General features: G+C 49.1%; 2 protein-coding genes across 3 annotated transcripts in view; both read right to left on the bottom strand.

Moving 5' to 3' along the window:
* Positions 1–3,018: 3,018 nt before the first annotated feature.
* VCPKMT (valosin containing protein lysine methyltransferase) lies at positions 3,019–7,618 on the bottom strand. 2 transcript variants are annotated; one of them, XM_088533766.1, is made up of 6 exons: positions 7,398–7,618; positions 7,060–7,170; positions 6,760–6,832; positions 5,654–5,773; positions 4,102–4,206; positions 3,019–3,551 (listed from the first exon to the last, which is right to left on the bottom strand). In XM_088533766.1, exons 1-6 carry the CDS (start codon positions 7,610–7,612, stop codon positions 3,537–3,539), a joined length of 639 nt encoding a protein of 212 aa, XP_088389892.1. In that variant the 5' UTR covers positions 7,613–7,618; the 3' UTR covers positions 3,019–3,536. The 2 variants fall into 2 exon arrangements, with proteins under 2 accessions (XP_088389892.1, XP_088389893.1); XM_088533767.1 differs by having other exon boundaries at positions 3,019–3,417.
* A 5,319-nt stretch (positions 7,619–12,937) lies between these two features.
* Positions 12,938–20,551, bottom strand: part of SOS2 (SOS Ras/Rho guanine nucleotide exchange factor 2) — a 45,596-nt gene continuing 37,982 nt past the window's right edge. The window contains exons 15-23 of the mRNA XM_088533784.1: positions 20,070–20,189; positions 19,738–19,900; positions 18,923–19,040; positions 18,341–18,513; positions 16,980–17,096; positions 15,979–16,240; positions 15,270–15,311; positions 14,208–14,317; positions 12,938–13,793 (exon numbers count right to left, since the gene is read on the bottom strand). Coding sequence (XP_088389910.1) covers positions 13,305–13,793; positions 14,208–14,317; positions 15,270–15,311; positions 15,979–16,240; positions 16,980–17,096; positions 18,341–18,513; positions 18,923–19,040; positions 19,738–19,900; positions 20,070–20,189 — 1,594 coding nt within the window. The 3' untranslated portion in view covers positions 12,938–13,304. The remainder of the gene's footprint in view (positions 13,794–14,207; positions 14,318–15,269; positions 15,312–15,978; positions 16,241–16,979; positions 17,097–18,340; positions 18,514–18,922; positions 19,041–19,737; positions 19,901–20,069; positions 20,190–20,551) is intronic.

The raw sequence follows: 20,551 nt of genomic DNA, 5'->3' as shown, positions 1-20,551 counted from the left end.
GAGATGCAGGAAAAGGGCTGTGGGGGCTGGTGCCGGGGCCCCGCCGGGCGCGTGGCCGAGCCACTCGGCTGATCCCGGATTAGGCAGGAATCTGCTGGCCTGGGCTTTCGCTCCAGCGCCCGGCGGGGCCGCCGGCTTCGGCGCTCGTGGCAGCAAAGGAAAAGCAGGGACCGGCGGCGGCGCCGCGCGCCCCGAGCCCCGCGCGTGCTCCGGAGCAGCGTTTCGGCGCTCGCCGGCTGCTTCCTGTGCGGCGCCCGCCCGGCTGCCGGGCCGAGCTGCGGCGGGGAGCGCTTTCCTCGTGAGCTCATCTCCTGTGCATCCCTCCGGCCGCTCCAGCAGCCGGAGCTGGGCCGCGGGGAGGAGCAGGGACAAGCAGGGTCCCCAGGGCCAGCCCCGACACCGCTCCGGCATCTCCAGCAACAGGAGTGCTCCGGGTTTCCGCGCAGAGCCAGAGCAAACCCTGGCTGGAACCGCATGGGCCGCTCCACGCGGCTCCTTCAGGCTGCGGCCCTGCTCCAGAGGCTCCGGACACGCTGCGATCCGCAAGGAGCCGGATGCCCGAGGCCGGCAGTAGCCCGCGGGCTCGGGAAGGAGGAGCGCGCCAGGCCCAGCCGCTCGGACACCGGCCCGTGGCCACATGCGCCGGCACCCGCCGCTGCAGAGCGGCTTCCCCCGGATCCGGCCGGGATGGGCCTGCCCCGGAGCCGCAAAACCTGCTTTTCCCGTCCTCACGGAGCGTCCGGAGGGAGGAGGAGGCGGCAGCAGGGCTGGGAAGCAGAGGCGGCCGGGTGCAGCGTTCCTGTGGCGCTAGCTCTTGTCAGGGACGTTCCCGGGATGGCACTGGAATGACAAAGCACCGGAATCAGTATTACTCGGAGCAGCACGCAGAACCCCGCGCTCCTCGTGTTACTCCCTTAGCCAGCACAGCCCCTCCTCACATTGCAGTGGGAAAAGAGGCTTTTGGCTGCTGCTGACACTCAGGGGCATTTGCTCTGCTACCAAAGACTTTTCCCATTGCAGTTGAGGGGTGAGAGCAGAGACTTTTCGACTCCAGTCCCTCAATGCCACAGGCAAAAACACCAGTTTTGAAGAGGAAAAGCCCCTTGTCCAGGAGGAAATGCTGCCCAAAACGGCTGTGAGCAGAATCGGGGTGCAATGCGCTCCGGCCCCGGTTGCTGACACAGCTCTGCTGCAGAAATCACCCGTGATGCCCCTCCTGCAAGCCCTGCACCGAATTTTCCCACCACTGCATCCATAAATCCCCTTAAAGCACCCCAGAGCGCTCCTCCTCCCTGTTCCCAGCGAAGCACAGTCCTCCCTTTGAGCCAGATTTCCCCAGGACACCAAAGGAGAACCCAACAAGCAAAACACTTCATTAAAAATCCCTTTTTAGCAAGCAGGAAGGCACCAGGGCTGCGGCCGGGGCCACCGCAGCCACGCGGGGCCCAGCGCCCGGGGTGGCAGCAGCTTCACACGGGCTCCGGGGCCGCCCGGTCGGCAGGAACGGCCCCGGGGCCGCCCCGCGCCGGGCTCAGCGCTAATCCCGCGCCGAGGGGGCTGCGGGCACCATCTGCTGCGCGTCCCCCGGCGGGGACGGCGCGGTCACCGCCGCACCCCCCTTCCCAAGCCCCCGTTTCTCCCCTGTCTGCTTCAACCGCCCGTTTTATCTCATCTCCCGCGGGGGAAGAGGCGGCTGCCGCCCACGAGGCGCTCGGCCCCGCGTTCCCCTCGTACCCAAGTAGCGCGACGGGGGGACAGGAGCCGCCGCTCTCCGCCAAAGGCTCCTCTCACCTAACGGCCGCGCTGCAGGGACCAGGCCAGGCCACCCAGGAGCAGCTCGGGCGACTTTCTGCCCTTCTCCAAAGGGGAGCAGAGCCCTCACGTAAGGAAGCACCAGCGCCGCGTCGCGCTGCAGGCAAAAACGCCGGCATTTCGGCCGCGGCAAAACTGCTGCTCCACATCCTGCGTTAGGCGCGCGGCTGCTCCGCATCCGTCCCTGGAGCGGAGCGGCACCTTGTCCCCAGCACCGCTGCCCCTGGCACGGACCCAAGCTCGAGGCCTCGCGCAGGAACGCGGGCACCTGCGGCGGCGGGGAAGCCTTCCCAGCTTTTACAGCTCCTGCAATACCCTTATAAAGCTCCTTTGGACAAATTATCCTAGAAAAAGTTTCCACAAGGGAAGTCATACTGGCATAAACACGCCAGTAAATATCTTCCTGTAGGCCAATTCTTAATTAAGGAGCTCTTTTCATAACAAGTTAACAAATAACGCGTGTGGTTACGACAAATTACGCTCTCGCTTTGCCGTGCGTTCGCTAATCAGCTCCCGTTGCGCTCTGCATCGGGGGCGACGCCGCGCGAAGCGCCGGGGCTGCGAGGAGCGTTTTGGCTGGGCACAAACAGAAATCCCGAGTTCAGGAAAGCGGGTTCAGTCACGGCGTCCCAAAACGGCTCCATCCACAACCAACAGCTGAGGTTTGGGGAAGACTCAGCAGTTCCAAGCTTAAATATTCAAGCTGCTGCAGTGGGAACCACTTGTGCTGTTTGTAAGATGAATCAGGAGAGGCTCAGACTATTATAATTCATATTAAGCAGCAGCTCTGTCAAAGCAGACCTACTTTCAAAGCACGGTTGGAGGGAGGCAGGATGGCACAGGCAGCCGCGGTGCTTCCACGGCAGAGCAGAGCAAGACTTTCTTTGAAATTAAATCTCAAAGCAATCACTGCATAACAAGGAGAAGGAGCCTGGTGCTGAATACTGATGGCAACAATGAACACGCTCGCAAGAATAGTTTAAAGGTGTCAAATCTGAACGCTGCAGCTCCTGATACTCGAAAAACACAGATGGAATTAAAAGAAAGAACAATTTCTCACAAGGAGAGAGACCATCTGTTCGTTGCATTTGCACAGTACCTACCACAAGATCCTGCTCTTAGACTCACAGGACCTCTGCAATGCAGAAACACAGAAACCACAAGCTTAAAGAAAAAAAAAAAAGTAAAGTCACCAGCCAAGACCCATTTCAAGTACAAAAATTTTATTGACCGGACACACGGGCCTGCTGGAAGGTAGATTTCAGCCCACCTGAAGAGCTTCCTCCTCAGGAGGCCCCGATGATGCCGTTGGCTCCCGTGGTGCTCTGCACACACAGCCTTCTTTGTGGTATCCTCAGATCTGCTTTGTGGGAACCCTTCTGCCGGCTGCTGCTCTGAGAAGCAGACGCCCAGCAGAGGTAACCAGGAACAGAAACTCAGCGGTGGCCTATATTAAAAACTTCAGTTCCATTTTTGCCTTCCCCTGCCTCGGTGAGGTATCAACAGATCATGTTTGTCCTCCGAGAAAGGTGCTAGGAATGGACCTAGGCTAAGGAGTCCACATGTTCCAGTGCCTCCTGCCAAGCCCACCATCTAGAAGATGCTCTGTAGATGAATCAGAAACCACACTGGAGACAGTCCCTTCATGGTGTTATTAAATAGTCTCCCCCTCCTCTCCAGAGCTCTAGCCAGTTGCCAGAGGATACATAACGTGGTCAAAGATCTCACGATGAAAAATTCTGTGAAGAGGTTATTTAAAAAGGCACACAGTTTAAATGGCCTGCTGGACCACACTGGACCCACCTGCTGTGTCAGCACGATACGCAAAATACCTCCTCCATGCACAACTGTCTGCCCCAGCAGTTGGCCCAAAAATGTCCTAACCAAAACTGACAGGCTGCTCAGTACCTCTCTACAGATTGGCTTTGGAAGAAGGGTACAGCTGATCACACAGCACAAAAAAAAAATGCAGCGGGCATATTATTGGTATTGCTTTGGCACCTCGAGACATCACTTTGGAGATCCTGCTGCACTGCACAGTGCAGAAGCAGAGCAGGAAGTCAGCAGGCAGATCAGAGATGCTGAAGACAAAAGATGGCACCTGGCAACGTACTGTGTTTTGGAACAAAAGAGCTTCCTTGAAGGAGCGCAGTTCCGCGTTGTAGTTTCACAGGGTGCCTAATGTCATTTCACAGTTTACAACTTAAACCATGGAAGGCTCAAACCATGCCAAATCAACAGCAACTCTGAGTTTCTGGCAGTATTCTTAAAACAGTTACAGCAACCTACCGTTTGCTTCCTGTGGATATTCATGATATGAATGTCTTCACTCCGATACTCCTCATCATGCTTATCCAGAGGAATTTTTTCCAACTCAAAGTCTCTCTGCAGCAACTGTTGTTAAAGCACAAGCAAAACAACCCAAATGATGGTGCTGTTTGGAACGAACATGCGCTAGGACATATTCAGTCCAAAAGGTCCCAAAATGTACTGCACAAAGACAGGAAGCCCCAAGAGCCTGGAGCTGCCAAGCTCGGCCCCCTTCTCTGCAGGCCATTTTTCTCCTTACTTTTACCCTCATTTTAACTAACCCGGCACTACCTCAAAGCTACAGACATCTTGCAACATTTAAGTCTTAAAGCTTTTGATAAAAGATCTTGCTTCCTCAAAGCTCTGAAGCGCTAAACCAAACCACAATGACGGCTTCTGCTTGCCAGCCCCATCGGATGAGGGGCAGGAGGGAAGGCAAATAAATTCTGAGGAACTGAAAACATCCAGAAACACTCCCCCCCTCTCGCATTTACTGTGGGAGCAGCAAGTACCTCATCAGAGCTGAGCTCAATCCCGGCAGCCCTCCTCACAGCCTCGTCCCCACAACAGCCTGTCCAAGGCAGGGATAATTATCAAAGTGCTTCCACTGACATGGACAAATCTCCCAAGGATCCTTACTCGTCCCCTTTCCCTCTTTCCTGGTATTGTCTATGCACACAATCCAGCAATCCTGTGGAAGGGCTGTCTTTCAGCACACTTAAATGCAGTCAAATTCTGTGATGCCATCCCTAGAACCTGCAACACCTTTGGAGGAATTCAGCTATTAACTCACTGGGGCTTGGGATCTTTTCTTGTGCAGAAGATACAATTAAACAGACTAGTTGTATCACCTATTAACACTTCTCACTGGAGGTTTTTTTTTTTTTTTCCCCAAGAACAGCCATATCACTTGACAGAAAAATCTTGGACTCATGAACACTTCTGATAACTTTCCCTGCATTTTGTCTAGGCTTTCAAGAGAACATATGAAAAGGAAAAAAAAAAATCCACAGAACCGTGTTTAACCCTCCCACTAGCCTCCAGTAGCATCACACCAACCACTGCAGAAAGGGGCAACAAATGCTACTTCACCTTCTGAAAAGGTTTTTTTTTTTTTCCTGACAGATATTGTCTCACTTATGGGGCAGCCCTTTTGTACACCCAGCAAATAACCAGAAGCTACAGAGGCTTTTAACAACATGAGTCTCTGGCTGCTGGGTTTGAAAACTTCCATGAAGGTAAACCTAGGAGGGTAAAAAAGGTCAGTTTCAGCTTTTGAGGGAAATAAAACTCACAAAGTATCCAGAAAGTCGTTACTGGCAAGATGGATAATAACTTCAAAAACTACCATTCAATTTTTCTGTACCATCTGAAAATACACCTGGTTTTTGGTGCAAACTCTATTTGTGCTGTGAACTTGGATTTGCACATCACACAGAACTGACACCAAGGCTCAACGGAGCCAATGGAAGTTTTCCTATAACCAAACTGTTATCCCGGTGTTCAGAAGCACATGTTAGAGTGTACTCACCTCAAAGTATTTTCTTTCTATTTCAGGATTCTTCCCCATAGTCCTTTGTTCATAACAGCATAACACACATGTATCGGGGCCAGTGAGGTCTTTCAGTGTCTTCAGTAACGGTTCTAAGGACTGCCCAAAAGAGGTTACGTATTTGCCACTTAGGTTTCAAGTTCATTTTACTGATACCATGCTCTGCAACTAGAGAAAGTTTTCACCCAGGAGAGAACTTTCCAGTTTTGTTTCTGAGGCATTTATTTTTAGTATCTTATCTGGGACAAAAGAAACACAGGGGAAGCTGGAAAATAGATGAAAAAGTGAGGACTGCACAGAGGGAAAAAAAAAAAAAAAAAAGGTTTTGCAGACTGACCAAGAAAACTGAACTAACACCTAGCCTACAATCACCCCATGCTGCTCAAGTGGGGATTTCCTTGAGGCTCACAAGGATGACTCCAATTCTTGACACTTCTCAAAAGCAAAAGTGTTCTTAACCAGCCTTGGAATATGGCTCATAGCCAGACCACTGTGTAAGGAAACAGAACCAACCTGTGAGGGCCCAAAGGGGCCGGCAAGAGCTGAGCAGGCAGCAGGACACGGGAGTCCTTCACAGCACTTCCCTTTTCCTAGGGCTTGTGCTGACTCCTCATGTGCCTCCTATGGAGGCAGCTACGTAGATGGGGCAGGAGACCAAAGCCCATGGCTCAACCATGGTTTTCTCTCCCTCCTCTCCCTAGGGATGGGGCAATGCGAGCACCAAAAGCAGAACAGCGTGGACATGGCATTGCTCCTTAAGTTGCTTTCAGTAACACACGAGGCAGTTCACAACTATAGATCACTTTCTTTTTCCTTCACATTTCATGTCCAAGATTAAAATAAAAACGATAATGGGCACAATGCTAAAAAAAAAAAAAAAAAAAACTTAAAAATAATAATAAAAAAGCCTCTGGTCGGATCTCAAATGGCCTCAAGCCAGTTAAAAATATCTTTTCCTACATGTTCCTCTAAGCCACAGGCACAAGATGAAAAGCTGGTGTTTACTTGCACAGGCTCCATCGCACACGCGTCACGCCGAGCCCACGCGCCCCCCACGCCAGCTGCCTGCCCGTTACCTCATTTACCTCCTCGTAGTAGATGCAGTCGGCCATGAGGATGTAATCGGGGGGAGGCTGAAACTCTGTTACGTCTTCGCCCCTAAGAAGAAGCAAAAAGAGCCAAGAACAAGATGTCAGCAACAACACCCTCATTCTTTTTTTGAAAGAAAAGTAACATGTAACAAGATTTACTACTTTTCTCCGTTTCAGAACAGTTTTTCTGGGATGTATTGGGCAGTGTAGGAGAGAAAGGGAGGGGAAGATGATGTCCCAAAGCCCCCGATAAAGCCAAGTGGTAAGGGGGAGTATTAAAAGGCTCATACAAACCATTTCAGTACCTTGGCTCGGACTGACCCTGTGACAAGGTGCTTGTTGTTCTCTATGTTCACCTTCAGCAGCTCCTGAAGCTCTTCCAGGTCGGTGACCGTCACATTTGCCCTAGAAAATGCCTTTCTGTTTCGTGTCTTTTTTTTTTTTCTCTCTCTCTCCATGAGGGGCATCAGCGCAGCCGCGGGCTTCCCTAGGCGAGGCACCGGGTGCCCCCCTCACCCCCAAGGGACAGAAAAGCGTGTTTTTCCCCCAAAATCACCTCAGGAAAAAAAAAAGGCGCCAACAGAGCGGCGGCAGCGCCCCCCCCCTCCCCACAGCGCGGCGGCGCCGCTCACCCCAGCGTGGCCGCCATGATGCCCACGGCGCCGGTGCCGGCGCCCAGCTCGAGGACGGCGCGGCGGGCCAGGCTCGGGCCAGCCCCGCTCTCCAGGAACTTGGCGAGCACCAGCGCCGCGTCCCACACCACGCAGCCCACGCCGCCCGCCGCCCGCTGCTCCAGCCGCAGCGCCGGCCCGCGCCGCCGCTCCAGCTCCCGCACGAAGGCCGCCATGGCCGCCGCACTGAGGCGGCGCGGCGCCTCCCCCTGCCGCCGCGCGGGAAATGGCGGTTGGGGCCCCGTGAGGCGAGCGCGGCCGTTCAACCCCCTCGCGGGACACGAGTGTCCCCAAGGGCCCTTTGCTGGTGCCAGGCACCTCCCTGCAGTGTTACTGGTGTGGGCACGGGCTCCGTTGGGGCTTCTGCACTCCCTTAGCACCCCCACACATCCCCCCCCAAACCCCCCACAATCTATTATTATTATTATTATTATTATTATTATTATTATTATTATTATTATTATTATTATTCACTTTTTGTCTTCCACAACAAAACGTTATTGCACAGGCAGGATGCAGAGAGGCCCTGGGGCCAGGCTTTGGGCCCCCTCGGCATCCTCAGCACTGGAGGCTGGTGGCAGCACAGCTTAGCCACAGAAGGGTGGAAAATACAATTTATTTATTTTGTTCATGGTAATGTCACAAAATATCGTGCTCATGTAATATCCTACCTGCCTGTGCCATGGTAGGTGTGTGTACAAGAGGGGGAAACAGCCCCGCAATAGCACACATCAGTGGCTCGTTTGTCTTCAACCCACTGTCCTGTGAACGGAGAATTGTGTGAAAGAGTCTCTTCTGAGCAGCATTTTGCTTAAAAGCCTTTAATTTGCTTTTCCTGTTTGTTGGCAGTGCAGGGGCAAGCGTAGAGCTGCCATCGGCCATTGCTCGTCTTGTTACTGCAGCCTTGTCCTCCACAGAAGTCAGACTTCCCTCCAGGGGAGAGGTGAGAAACCCTCATTTGGAAACTAGGTGGAAAAAGTGGTGTCATCTCATGTTTGAACACATACATGCGCATTCTTGGTGGTAAGTTGAGCCTTCCCGATTAACCCATCGCTGTCTGGAGAGAGGAAGCTCACGTTAAGCATCAGCCAGGGGAGAGGACAGCGCTGAAGACAATCTTCCAGATTTAAATTGCTTGAAAATAAATGATTTTTTTTTTGTCCTCAGCTTGAGCCCGCCAGACGCCGTGTCCCAAAGTCGGCGCACGCAGAGCAGCTCGGTGAGATGAACCCGGCTCCAAGGCGGGTGTCTCCTCCAGCTGCAAAGCGAAGCAGCTTCCCTTCCACCTCCCTCCTTATCACTGAGCTCCTCGTCTTTCCCCACGTTTGGGTAGGTCACAGCAGGGAGGATTTTGACCATACACAACATCTGCTCCCAGGCTCACTGCAGTGGGCTGCAGTTTCGCAGTTTGGCCCTGCAGTGGTCAGTTGGAAGATCTCTAAGACCTGTTTTGCGTCCCACATAGCCTAATTGCTACCCCTACTTGAGCCATTTTGACTCAGTTTTCCAGAGGTATCAGGGAAATGATCCCAGGCCCTAGATTTGGATTTCTCTCGGCATTTTCCTCACCCTACAGTTTCTGCAGTTGCTTTTCCTGGCAAGAGATCTGCTCTGGAAACCTTCTGCTAACACCATGTGAATGTCTGGGACAGCACCAGCTGTCTGTGTTTAAAGCACCTGAGTGTCTCTTGGAGATGTTCAGTTTATGTGTGTGTCTCTGCATAAAACTGCTGGCATGCTCAGAGTTTCCAACATTTTGCCCGTTTTTAAGCAATTACCTTAATGTAATGTTTCAGTGCAACCAAAGACTTCGAGCCTGTTAACTATTGGGCACGTGCAGTTCTTGAATCCCAGAATGGCTGAGGGTGGAAGGGACCTCTGGATATCATCTAGTCCAAGCCCCTGCTCCAGCAGGGACACCCCGAGCATGTCAGTCAGCAGGAGTCCCATGTGCTGTAGCCCTTCACCCAACACTGAAACTTCGATATGGTTTTTAAAAAAGTTGCCTGGGAGTCAAAACTTAAAAGGGCAAAGGCTTTCTGTTGCTATTTCTCCTTGGGCTTCTGGGGAAAAGCTCTTGCTATTTTATTTCTTAACGTTTCATACTAACCTTAACTCCCTTCCCCAAGGAAGAGTTACTGTGTTTGATTGGAATTCAGAATTTTAATCTGTGGTGTATTTATGATCATTGGAATAATTCTGGAAAAAAAAAGAGCAAAAAATCTTTCCTTCTTTGTTTTAGATCTGCTATAGTCAAGTCATAGCCCAAAGAAACTGTTCAGGCTCCAGAGCAGGAGAAAATGCTAAAACTCCAAGTAGGAGCACTGAAAACAGCTAGAAGGATGTTGCTTTTGCTGTTAAATGCCTTCACATTCCATCTGCTTATCTGTGCTTCTCTGAAGGAACCGCCTTTTCCCACAGAAGCCAGCTTCAAACCAGCAGTTTCACATTCTTCCTCTAGCATTTTTGCTCTTTTTATCCATCCCTCTAATTACGAACGAACTGAAATGATAATTTATTGCTATCTTGGCTTGCCCTTGAACCACACTGGTGGGAATCGAACTGCCTCCAACCACTTCCAGAGCCAAACAGTTACTTTGGGATCGTCTCTTTCCGTACCCACCGCCCTTGGAGGCCGCTGGCAGCGCAGCTGCTGCCCTGTCTGGAACGGTTCCTTGTTTTTGTATTTTCCAGCTCACGTTAGGCCTGGAGGGCAGTTCAGCTCTGCAGGAAGCTATCTGGAAGTGGTAAGCAAGTAGCTGAGGACTGTGTTGTCACATCACCACCCTGCTGGTGTGAACCTTTATCTCCTTCATTGTCTGACCTGTCAGTCTGCTAGGAAACAGTGGCCAAGGCTGGCGACCTTTTATGCATCAGGATTTTTCCGAATCAGACCATTCTAGGCCTTGCTCTGGGTTAGGTAACTCATTTTTGCTGAAGTGCAGAATTCAGAACTTCTGCCCCAAACCACTGCCTCACAACTCGAGTATAAAAGGCAGCCTCCCCTCCCCGGCCATGTATTTCTGTAAGTCAGCACCTAACACCCAAAAAAGAAAGGCTATTCTGGGAGCTGCTCCCCGGGGCAGCATCATTTCAAGGTAGCGCTGATAAACGTGCCGCTTCTTCCGCGAGTTCCGACTCTCTGAATCCCGCTGCAAACGGGAGCGTCGCGGGGGCCTCGCTGCAGCCCTCGTGCGTCGGCAGCCGCGCAGCTTCGCCGCAAACTGAAGCACCAAAAGTTCCACAGGAACTTAAGGAAAAATTTCTTCCCAGTGAGGGTGCCAGAGCCCTGGAACAGGCTGCCCAGAGAGGTTGTGGAGTCTCCTTCTCTGGAGATCTTTCAAACCCGCTTGGACGCAGTCCTGTGCCACGTGCTCTAGGTGACCCTGCGTGTGCAGGGGGGTTGGACTAGGTGACCTCGAGAGGTCCCTTCCAAACCTAAGCATTCTATGATTCTGTTCTATGATTCTATGATCTGCCAGGGACTCTGCTAGCAGGACCCGCCGCGGAGCTGGGTGCGTTCGGCACGAGGCGCTGAAGCATTTCCGCTGTGAGCGCTCGTGCAGGAAGGTGCAAAGCTGCCACGTCTGTGCTCTCAGATCTGAGAGGTTTCTTTGTTTTCCCCACAACTTTTGTGTTACAGTACGACAAACATAACTCATCTCTCAGTAATAGCTGCTGGTGAGGACTTACGTACTGACGACTTAGCTTCTAGCAACCTGATGAAAGGAAGTTTTGCTTTTCCACTTGCAGAATAGAACTTACTCTGCAGTGTTTTCCCAAGGCCTCTCCTGTTACTCCTCCTTTCTTTTCTTTCCTCTGAAGTTCTAGCCTTCTTATACAGTTGGGAGTTAAACCAACAAGGCACTTAATCTTTAAAGATTTAAAGAGTTATTAGAGGGAAATATATCAAAGTTTTAATTTTATCAGTGCATGCAATAGATCACTGGAATTTCAAACTGACAAGCTGCCCCTTCTGCGCCAGCGTTAGGAGAGCACCTCCCTGGGCAGGTTTCACCACCCAGCTACGAGAACAGAAGTTCTTCCCAAACTTGCACTTCCAGAAGGGATGTACGAGCTGTGTTTACTGTAATCAAGGGATCATCCGTTTCCTGCCTGCACTCCCCAGGTCACGTGTTTCAAATTTGAGACCTTTTGAGCTTTGTTTTTACAAAATGCTGCTGTTCTGCCTCCTCCGTGCACAGCCCTCCGTGTCACCTCTCGGACAGATTCTGCCTGTTTCTTTGGCAGGAAAGGACAGGCCACAAGGTGCATCTCGAGGGACAAGAGAAGTCATTCACCTCTCCTGTCCCCAGGAGAGTGCCCACGATAGGGGCAGCCCCACAGGTGCCCGATGACCCACGGAGCTGCTCTAAGCGCGCCCAGAGCCGCAGAGGGGACAGCAGGGAAATGACTTTGGAAAACTTCCCCATCTCGAGGGCCCAAACAGCCCCAGGGTTTGGGGGAGGATGAAGGCGCAGGGAGCTCTCCTGCCCCAGCTCCGCTCCCTGCAGCCTCCGTCGCAGCCCAACACAGCGCGAAGGGCGACCGGAGCCGGGAACAGCACGGAGCAGAGGGGCACTTTGCATCGCCCCACCGTCACCAAATCCAGGTCCTTCCAAGGAACACGCACTGCTCGAGCTCTTAAAAATTAAAACCGGGGTGATTTATTAATCTTGTTAAGAACTCTGATACAAAGCACAGTAAAAGGCCACAGACCAGTAAATAAACGTGGCTTCTGGCCACTTTATAAATGCTGCTACAGTGCTACCAGTAAAACCGACTCACTCTCGCCAGTTCAAACAAGTAGTTCGACTGGCAAATAAAAGTTCCATTCACTTTTCGGTTTAAAAAGTTTAATAAAGTGTTTGCTGGTTTAAATGCTACCAATTTCCAGAATGGATTCACAATTAAGTTAAGTGAGATCTAAAGGAAGTTATTAGGTTTGGAAGGCAAGACTGCTCCTGCGCCAGAGGAAACACTTCTGACTGCATACGGGTGCGAGAGTAGCAGACTGCATTATAGGCCTCAAGTCACTTAAATTTATACAGGTTATTAGCATTATCTGTAAATATACAATATAAACAATTGTACATACATGGCATATAGCTTTGTTCTCAAAACAGTAGACAACTCTTTAGCTTAAGACATCTCCGCCTACCGAAACAAAAAGGCACATCCGAACAAGATGCATGCTAAGGACGAGGGACCGTCCCCACGTCTCCCACAGGCAGTCCTTGGTTACGCTTTGACACAGTCATCACGACAAGTGGAGTATTTTGGTATCTTCTTCTACATTTCAACTCATTTTTTTTTCTTCAGCAGCAAATCAATGGCAATTAAGACACGGCATTAAAATGTTAGAGAACAGCAGCAGTCACTCACGAGCCCTGGAGCTTACACAGCGCCAGAAGGCCGGGGGTTATAGCATGAACGGCCTCGTGTTGTGTCACCATCCCACCGTTCTTTTGAAAAAGGCCACTAGTGCTCCGATTTGAAAAAATAACAGAAAATTCCACAGACGCACCTTTTTGGCTCAGTGCAAGAAAACGATGTCAGTTTAAACTCATTTAGTGTAGCTTACAGTGCAAAAGAGACGTTTTGTGTCCTGGCATGGCTGTGGGCACTGAGGAGGTGGAAGGAGGCGATGCTGCTGCTCACCTGAGGGTAACGCTGTCGAACGGACACGGACTGGCGTGCGCGGCGTCTAGTTTTTCCAATTTAAACTTTGTTTTCTTTGATCAGCAGCACTTTAAGAGCATAATTTGTGAAAGTACTAAAATACACTGCCTTTTTTTTTTGAATAAATAAAAAAAAAAAGGAACTTTACAAATACTATTCCAGTGTCAATGACTACTCTGGCGAAGGTCATTGAGGAGTTTCTGCATTTTCTAGCAAGGAGAGTCTGTGCAAAGGCGGGTGGGAGAGCTCCCGCTTGTAGGTCTTTGGTGGCAGCTTGGGGAGCTGCGGGCTGGAGTTGTGCCGGGGCGGCACGGGCGGCGCGGGCGGGTGCCCGGGGCTGTTGGCGCCGATGCCGCAGCAGCGCCGCGGCACGCGGGGCGACGGGGTGCCCGGCGGGGTGCCGGGGGAGCCGGCGGCCGCCTCGCGCAGCCGCTCGGGCTCGCGGGGCGCGCGGCCCGGCGGCGGCGGCTGCAGGCTCAGCGGGCAGTTCACAAAGTGCTCCGGCGGCCGCAGCGGCAGCGGCGGCGTCTCGGGAAGGGGGTCCCGCGGCGGCGGCGGCGGCGGGGGGCTCGGCGGCTCCGCGGCGCCGCCGTGCGCGGGGGCTGCGCGGGGCTGGACGCGGGGCGGCTGCCGCGGGGGGATCGCCGGGGGGTCCTCGTCCGGTTTGAAACTCCCCTGCGGGGCGTGCAGAAAGCGCGGTGAGAGGTGCAGAAACGTTCCCGAGGGAAGGGCGCATCCCCGACCGAGTCCCGCGCTCCCTGCGGGCCCAGGCTGCCCACGCGCGGCACCGGCTGCGGCTCCTCCGCGCTTGGCCCCGGTGACTCCAGCACACGGAGCCCCGGGGCCGGCTGTGCCCGAGGGGCAGCGGGAGGGCGGCAGGAGCAGCCCCTCCGTGCGACCCCGACCGCCCGGGGATGGCGGGAGGTCTCCCCTCCCGGCCCCACCGCCCGGGCGCAGGGAACACGCAGCCCTTGTCTCTGATGGAGCCGCCGCGCTCTGCGCCTCGCAGGTGGCACCTGCAACCACGTCCCGCCTGCCTGGATGCCGGCTGGATTTTTACCCGAATTATTCCATGTAGGATAGAAGTACCTTAGCATTCGCAGCATCCTGATCCACCTTTTTTCGAGGAGGAAGCGGAGGAGGGTTTTGAGGCTCATCGCTCAGCTTAGGGAAGCTACCCCAGGAGCTGAAGAAAGACTCTGGGGAGAGAACAGGGATTTAACTGCCCGGGCAATATCTGAGCGACATTTCCAAGAATGTTAAACCAGAACAGAAGCAACTCAAAACCTCAAACAAACGGATCTTCCTACCCAACGGCAGCATTAGCCACTCACTCCAGCCGTAGGAAATTCTCTTGCCTTCGTTTCTATAACCAGAAACCCTGCTCACAAAGCAGTCTCCCACTTCCAGCATCAGAGAAAGGCAGCAACAGGAAATGTTAAAGCACAGAAAAACAAATACTATAAAAATGAACCTCTTGTAAGAAAAATAAACCTAGGGAGCACGGAAGCAGCTTTTGAAGGCATCAGCTCTCACAGCACTTCACGTTGCTTCTAGCCCTTTTCCTTTTTGAGGAGGAAGAAAAATGCTGCAAGTTAAAAAGCAAAACAATCCCAGACCTTTGTCTGTGACTTTTATCAAAGTGCTTCTATGAGAAGTGCACCTGTGAGCTCCAATTTGAATTTTCAATGCAATTGAGAACAGAGAATATGTAGCTGTGCAGTAAAAGGAGATAGCAAATATGTTGCTGTGGAGCAAAAGGAGAAGCTGGACATAGATACAAACACACAATTGCCCTCACAACTGTGGTACAGCAAATACCTCGTTCTTCTCCAGCAGTAGAACAATTATTTTCACAAGAATATTGGCAAGGGTAAATGATCAGGTCACTACATAGCCAAACGAATAATCACCAGGGAGGGACATGCAAAGCAGAAGCAAAATCATGTTGCAGCCTTGGGAACTAATCAGGGAGTTCTTGGACTTTACAGACTACAAGTGTCCCTGGACGCTGCCTAAAACCTGTAAGAAAATCCAATTCTATTTACTGATCTCAGCCCACATTTGCAAAGACAGATTAATTCCTATTTACTTTTCCTGAAATCAGGAAAGCAGAGTTCAGTGAAACATTAACAGAGTTATGGTACTCACTCGACTGTGGCAGACTGACAGGTGCAAAGATGCTGTTATTACCTGTTAAAAAAAAAAAAAACAGGGATTAAAAACTCCTCTGGCAAGAGCTGCACCTGCCCCACAGCATATACAGTACGTGCCAGAATGACTGCAGAAGAGCAACACATGCTCAGGTTTATCTGCTGCTAACGTGAATTAAATTTTCCTCTGCAAAGTGTTCTTGAACATTTAAAGTTATGTTGGGAATTAATTTTATTGTTGGTATTATTCTGTCTGACACTACCATGTTGTAGAGGTACCGTCCACGTTCCTCCCCACTTCACAGAAACCCAGAATGGCTGAGGTTGGCAGGGACCTCTAGGGATCATCCAGTCCAGCCCCTGCTCCAGCAGGGACACCCAGAGCATGGGGCACAGGGCGGCATCCAGGCGGGTTGGAAGATCTGCAGAGAAGGAGCCTCCACAGCCTCTCTGGGCAGCCTGTGCCAGGGCTCTGGCACCCTCACAGCAAAGAGGTTCTTCCTCACATGCAGCTGGAGCTTCCCAGGTTTCAATACACAGCACTTCAGCTACTTACAGCTTCCAACAAGTACAACATGCAGCACTGGCACATGAAGCCCACAGTTCAACTTCTCAACATGTGTTTTTTTTTTTAAGGCTGACAGAGACCAATATATTCTGGGACTCTGAGGCACAGTAACAAGTACAACCACACGCTGCATCCTCACCAAAGGAACTGTTGAGATCGATGTCTAAGAACACGCTGAACTCTGACGACGCCGACACGGGCGGCGTAGACGGCGTGTTTGGAGAAGTTGGTGCCGAAACTGTTGATTCATTCTCTGCCTCAGTGATTCGACTGAAACTTATCTTGCTGGGCTCCTTCTCCAGGGGCAGCGGGTGGCTGCGCAGCGTGCCGGAGGTGGAGCCGTGCCTGCCGCTGTTGGGCCTGATCCCAGGGGATTTTAAGGGGTACGTTGTTTTCCTAGGCTGGAGGAGGTAAAGCTGGTTAGGACTGTTAGCATCTCGGAGAGCAAAATCACCAGTTTCTAGAATATAAAAGGCACTTAGTAAATACACATTAAACTGTGTTACAGCCTCTCTACCACCAACTTGAGGTATAGTCTGTTGTTACTTATGCAGCAAGAGTTTACTGGAAAATTATGGATGTTATGCTTAACAAACCATTTTTTTCCATAGCTATGTTGAATGAATAGTCTGGTTTCAGATGTGTGACAATCGGCACAAAAAACAGGGAATAGCAAGTCATGATCCAAGGAGAGAGTTATTTCAAGTGCCATTATATCAAGGAGAGAGTTATTTCAAAACTGCTCCAATGCTATTTTTAGGAAAAAAAAAAAAAAACACAACTTAGAGAAATTACTGAAAGCAGCATTTTTTGAAACAGTGACTTCAGTATTTTTCTTGCTGCACTTGCAATGTTACTTTAGTCGCTCCTCTAACAGAAGGGTGCTAAAATGATTTATGGCTCTGCAAAATTAGAGAGCTCTCCAATTACTCACTAGTAGAATTACAATGGTGTAAAATCAAGTGTCAAGGTTTTTTTTTACTAGCCATAAACACCTGCAGTAAAAGGATTTTTAAATTAGGTTTTGCTGGAAAATCGTCTCAGGATAGACAATTCTGAAGGATATCCTTATTGAGTTAACTATTCTTTTTCACACTGGCTATTGGATTTTAGATATTTAATTTACAAGAAAAGACTTACGAATCTAGGTGGTTGCTTGCAGTTTCGAGGTTCAATTTCTAGTGACTTGTTGAACAAATAATCTGTAAACTCTTTTTCTGGTATCTTCCCCATAGGATTGAGATTTTCAAAGAATTTCTAAAACGACAGAAGCATCAAGGGTTTTTTCAAATAAGAATAACATACATTTTTGCTTGTTTTTTTTTTGTTCTTTTTAATGACATGCTTATAACTCACAGAATAGAAATCTAGCTATTTCTGAAACTCTTTTTTTTTTTCTTTCCAGGAAAAAATAAAGTAAAAAACTGCCCCAAATAAAACCAAAACAACATGATACAACAAATAACCAAATTCAGGATAATTTTTCCTGGTTTGAAAGCAAGACCTCAGCTAACGAGCCATGTAAAACAAGTCACACTGTTTTCTACCTGTTTTTCTTCCAGCACAAGCACTGCCCATCCCTTGAACTTACTGTGTCTCCATTCTCAAACCTGCTGCAGATCTTCTAACCCCTCGCGAAGGATCCGCAGCGATGAGGAGGACAGTGCAGTGACATTTCACACAGCAGCACCACTGCCCCTTGGCTTTTTCATGCACCCAGGGCTTTTTGTGGCTTCCTGATTGCTGTTGTTCCCTGGCTGAGACTGGCCACCCTCCACTTTGCTTTCTGGAGATGAGCTGTGCACGTCAGGACGTGTGGCTGGTACTTAATGCTATTCTTTGTGATCACTGTTACCTCCACATACAAACACCTACCTTTACCTGGTCCCTGTTTCACCATCTTCCTTTAAATCCCTTTAAATTACCTGGGATTCTCTAGTCTTTGCCTTCCAGAAAGCATCCTTTCCCGACAACAGTCACTGATACTGCTGCATTTCTAGACTGTTTTTTTTTCCTGATTTCCTGGAGGAAATTTTTTCCTGAAGGAAATCCTGAAGGAATTTTTTTACCTAACTTCACATCCTCTCAACGTTAGTGGTCAGGGATCCTACGTCACAAGTGTCACTACAGAAGCTCTGAAGTACTAAGTGCCCTGGACACACACACAGCATTTTAGACTGATTTTTTTCCTTCCAAATTTATACTGTTTTGTCAGTGTATCTCATTCCCTCTGCCCTGCTGCTGGGATTCCTCCCAAATATCAGGCTGCACAAGAGTGAGGGGATGAACGAGACCATGAGGATGGAAGCCAAGAGCACAAATTCCCATTTCAGGCTACGCTGCTGTCAAGACACTCCTGCTCTTCAGCCACTGCTCCCCCTCCTCCCGTGGTCTCTGGTCTCATAAGATTAGGTCTTGTTGAAGAATAGCTGACAATTTTTTTTGTAGTGCACATTTTTTCCCCTCTTCTATCCCCAAACAGATATTTGGTCACTGATTACCCGGATCTCTGGCTCAATCCGTAAACAGTAAGGCTGGTTTTGATACTGCTGAATTTCTCCTGTAATTTCAGCTACTTTTCTCCTCTTACTGAAGTTAATTAATTCTTTCCCTTGTCTTTTAAGGAAGTCAGGATTCCCTTCTTCTGTCTTCAAAATATTTGTTAGGTATATTCCTGACAAAAAAAAGAAGTGGATTTTAAAGTTCATAATTCATTCCAAGCCCTAATTTAACTTTTTTTAGTCAATTATAACAATTCCAATCATAAGCAGACTATTTCCTTTAACACTTCAACAATTTATTAGCTGGCAAGAACAAATGAGGTCTGCATTTACATGGAAACAGTGTATTATTGAAAAAGATGTTTTATCTCCTTAATGTGATATCCACAGTTTAATAAAACAACTTGAACATATCGTCAGAATCAGTTCCCCAATTTGGAAGTAGTGTTAAGCAAAGTAAGGTAATATTAACACCAACATAAAAAATACCAGTAATCTGTATAATAAACTACAAAACCTCTGGATGAGACTCAGGTTAAGAAAGGCAACACACCAAAGTGCAGCCCATTCTGGTGCACCTACCAAAGAAAGGCACACAGGGTGGATTGATTGACTTAAGTTTAGCCAGGTATTTTTTAAAGTGGTCTTGACTTAGTTCTACTGCTTCATCCAAAACTCTTTTTTTTCTTTCTTGTAGTGCCTGAGTTATTGAAGAGAGAGAGAGAGAAAAAAAAAGTAATATTCTGAGCAGCATGGTTAGCTGAAACAAGACACTTCCATAACTCTTTTCCACAAACTCAGAACTGAAATTCAGCTGGTGAAAGAACCTCTTCTGCAAAGCGCTTCCTCCGAGCTACAGCATCATACAAGGAATCACTCATGTGAATCATGAGGCTGTTATAAACAAACTATTATGTAGCCTACCACTGTACAAACATAATCTTATTCTTTTAATTTAGTAACAAAAATAAACACTTAATTTTCAATTTAAGTTAAAGGCCCTGTATGGCCTTTCAAAGACATATCAAATTCCAAACATCTTGTTGGAGCTTCCTTTCCCTTTCCAGTGCAGTGCTGCTAGTGAAGGGTTCCAGTCCACGTCCTCAGGCCTGGGATCCTCCTCCTTCATATCCATAAACCACTGCACTGAAGCAACAGGTTTGTCTCAGGTTAATGAGCAACAATCAATTGCACTGAATAGAAATGAGAAAACAGGTGCCAAAAAGCTCCTCTTCCCATTGCAAACCCTTTGAAACGCCCACTGATAACCTTAAATATCTTCTTTTCTTTGAAAAAGGCAAGTGAGATTTGGCTCTAACATAACACGGTGCAAAGCACAGCTGTGATGCATTTCTGCTTTTGATTAGATTCTTTCAAAAGTGATTCCTGGGACTTACCTCAAACGTGTGGTCTAGTCTGTACACTGATACGGAGTTCATCGCACTGACTATCTCCAAAACACCATTGAAATTATTCAGATCTTGAAAAACCTGCAGAATTTCTATAATTCTACTCAGCACAGCCACTCGCTCTTCAAAGTTCTCTGTTTCCACAATGCACCTAAATCAAAAGACATAATTTGAGAAATACTGCTAAGAAAAATCTGACATTTTGCTAGCTCCTTCTTGTCTGGAGCATAATCAAGATTTGAGGCAATGGGAGAGAAAAATCTTTCTCTCTGAATTTTAACAGGAGTTAATACCACTTCACTGATATCACCCATACTTACTTTTCAAACCAAAGAGTAAGGTTTGTAGTGTGACGAATCATTTTCAGTAGATTTGGTGAGTTAATTTCCTTGTCTTCTTTAGTCCACACACTACCGACGAGTTCAGAAGGCTGCACTGCCCTGGTAAGGACAAAGCAAGATACACAAAAATTTCAGTACAAATAATAATAATAATCATATGTTCCATGTTTACATCTAAAGATTATTTCTTCTCTTAACCATGACTTGATATTTCTTAAATAAGATCTACTGCAAAAAAGCTACTTAAAAGGACTTTTAGACTGATACTTGAACAGAAAATAAAATCCACTTTTATTTTAATTGAAACTGGCATTTTTGAATAAGCATTTTCAGTTAAGAAAATTACACAGCAGTAAGTTCAATCTCCTGGAAAATGGAAGAAAAAAATCTTAGAGAAGATAAACTTATTTTTGAAACAGGCAGTTGAAGCACCTTAAGCAGCCTGCTGGAAGGGTGGCCTG

The sequence above is a fragment of the Tinamus guttatus genome, unplaced genomic scaffold (assembly GCF_059628265.1).
Source record: "Tinamus guttatus ecotype Peru unplaced genomic scaffold, ASM5962826v1 Tinamus_guttatus_pri_ptg000522l, whole genome shotgun sequence".
Lineage (NCBI taxonomy): Eukaryota > Metazoa > Chordata > Aves > Tinamiformes > Tinamidae > Tinamus > Tinamus guttatus.
Note: the sequence above shows the minus strand (reverse complement) of the source record. Positions and strands in the feature narration are given on the sequence as shown.

Coding starts and splice junctions, on each gene's coding strand:
- VCPKMT (XM_088533766.1), bottom strand. CDS start 7,612: ATGGCGGCCTTCGTGCGGGAGCTGGAGCGGCGGCGCGGGCCGGCGCTG. Junction 6,833..7,059: donor CGAGCCAAGGTACTGAAATG/GTTTGTATGAGC, acceptor GCTTCTTCTTAG/GGGCGAAGACGTAACAGAGT. Junction 5,774..6,759: donor ACTGCATCTACTACGAGGAG/GTAAATGAGGTA, acceptor TCTTTTGGGCAG/TCCTTAGAACCGTTACTGAA.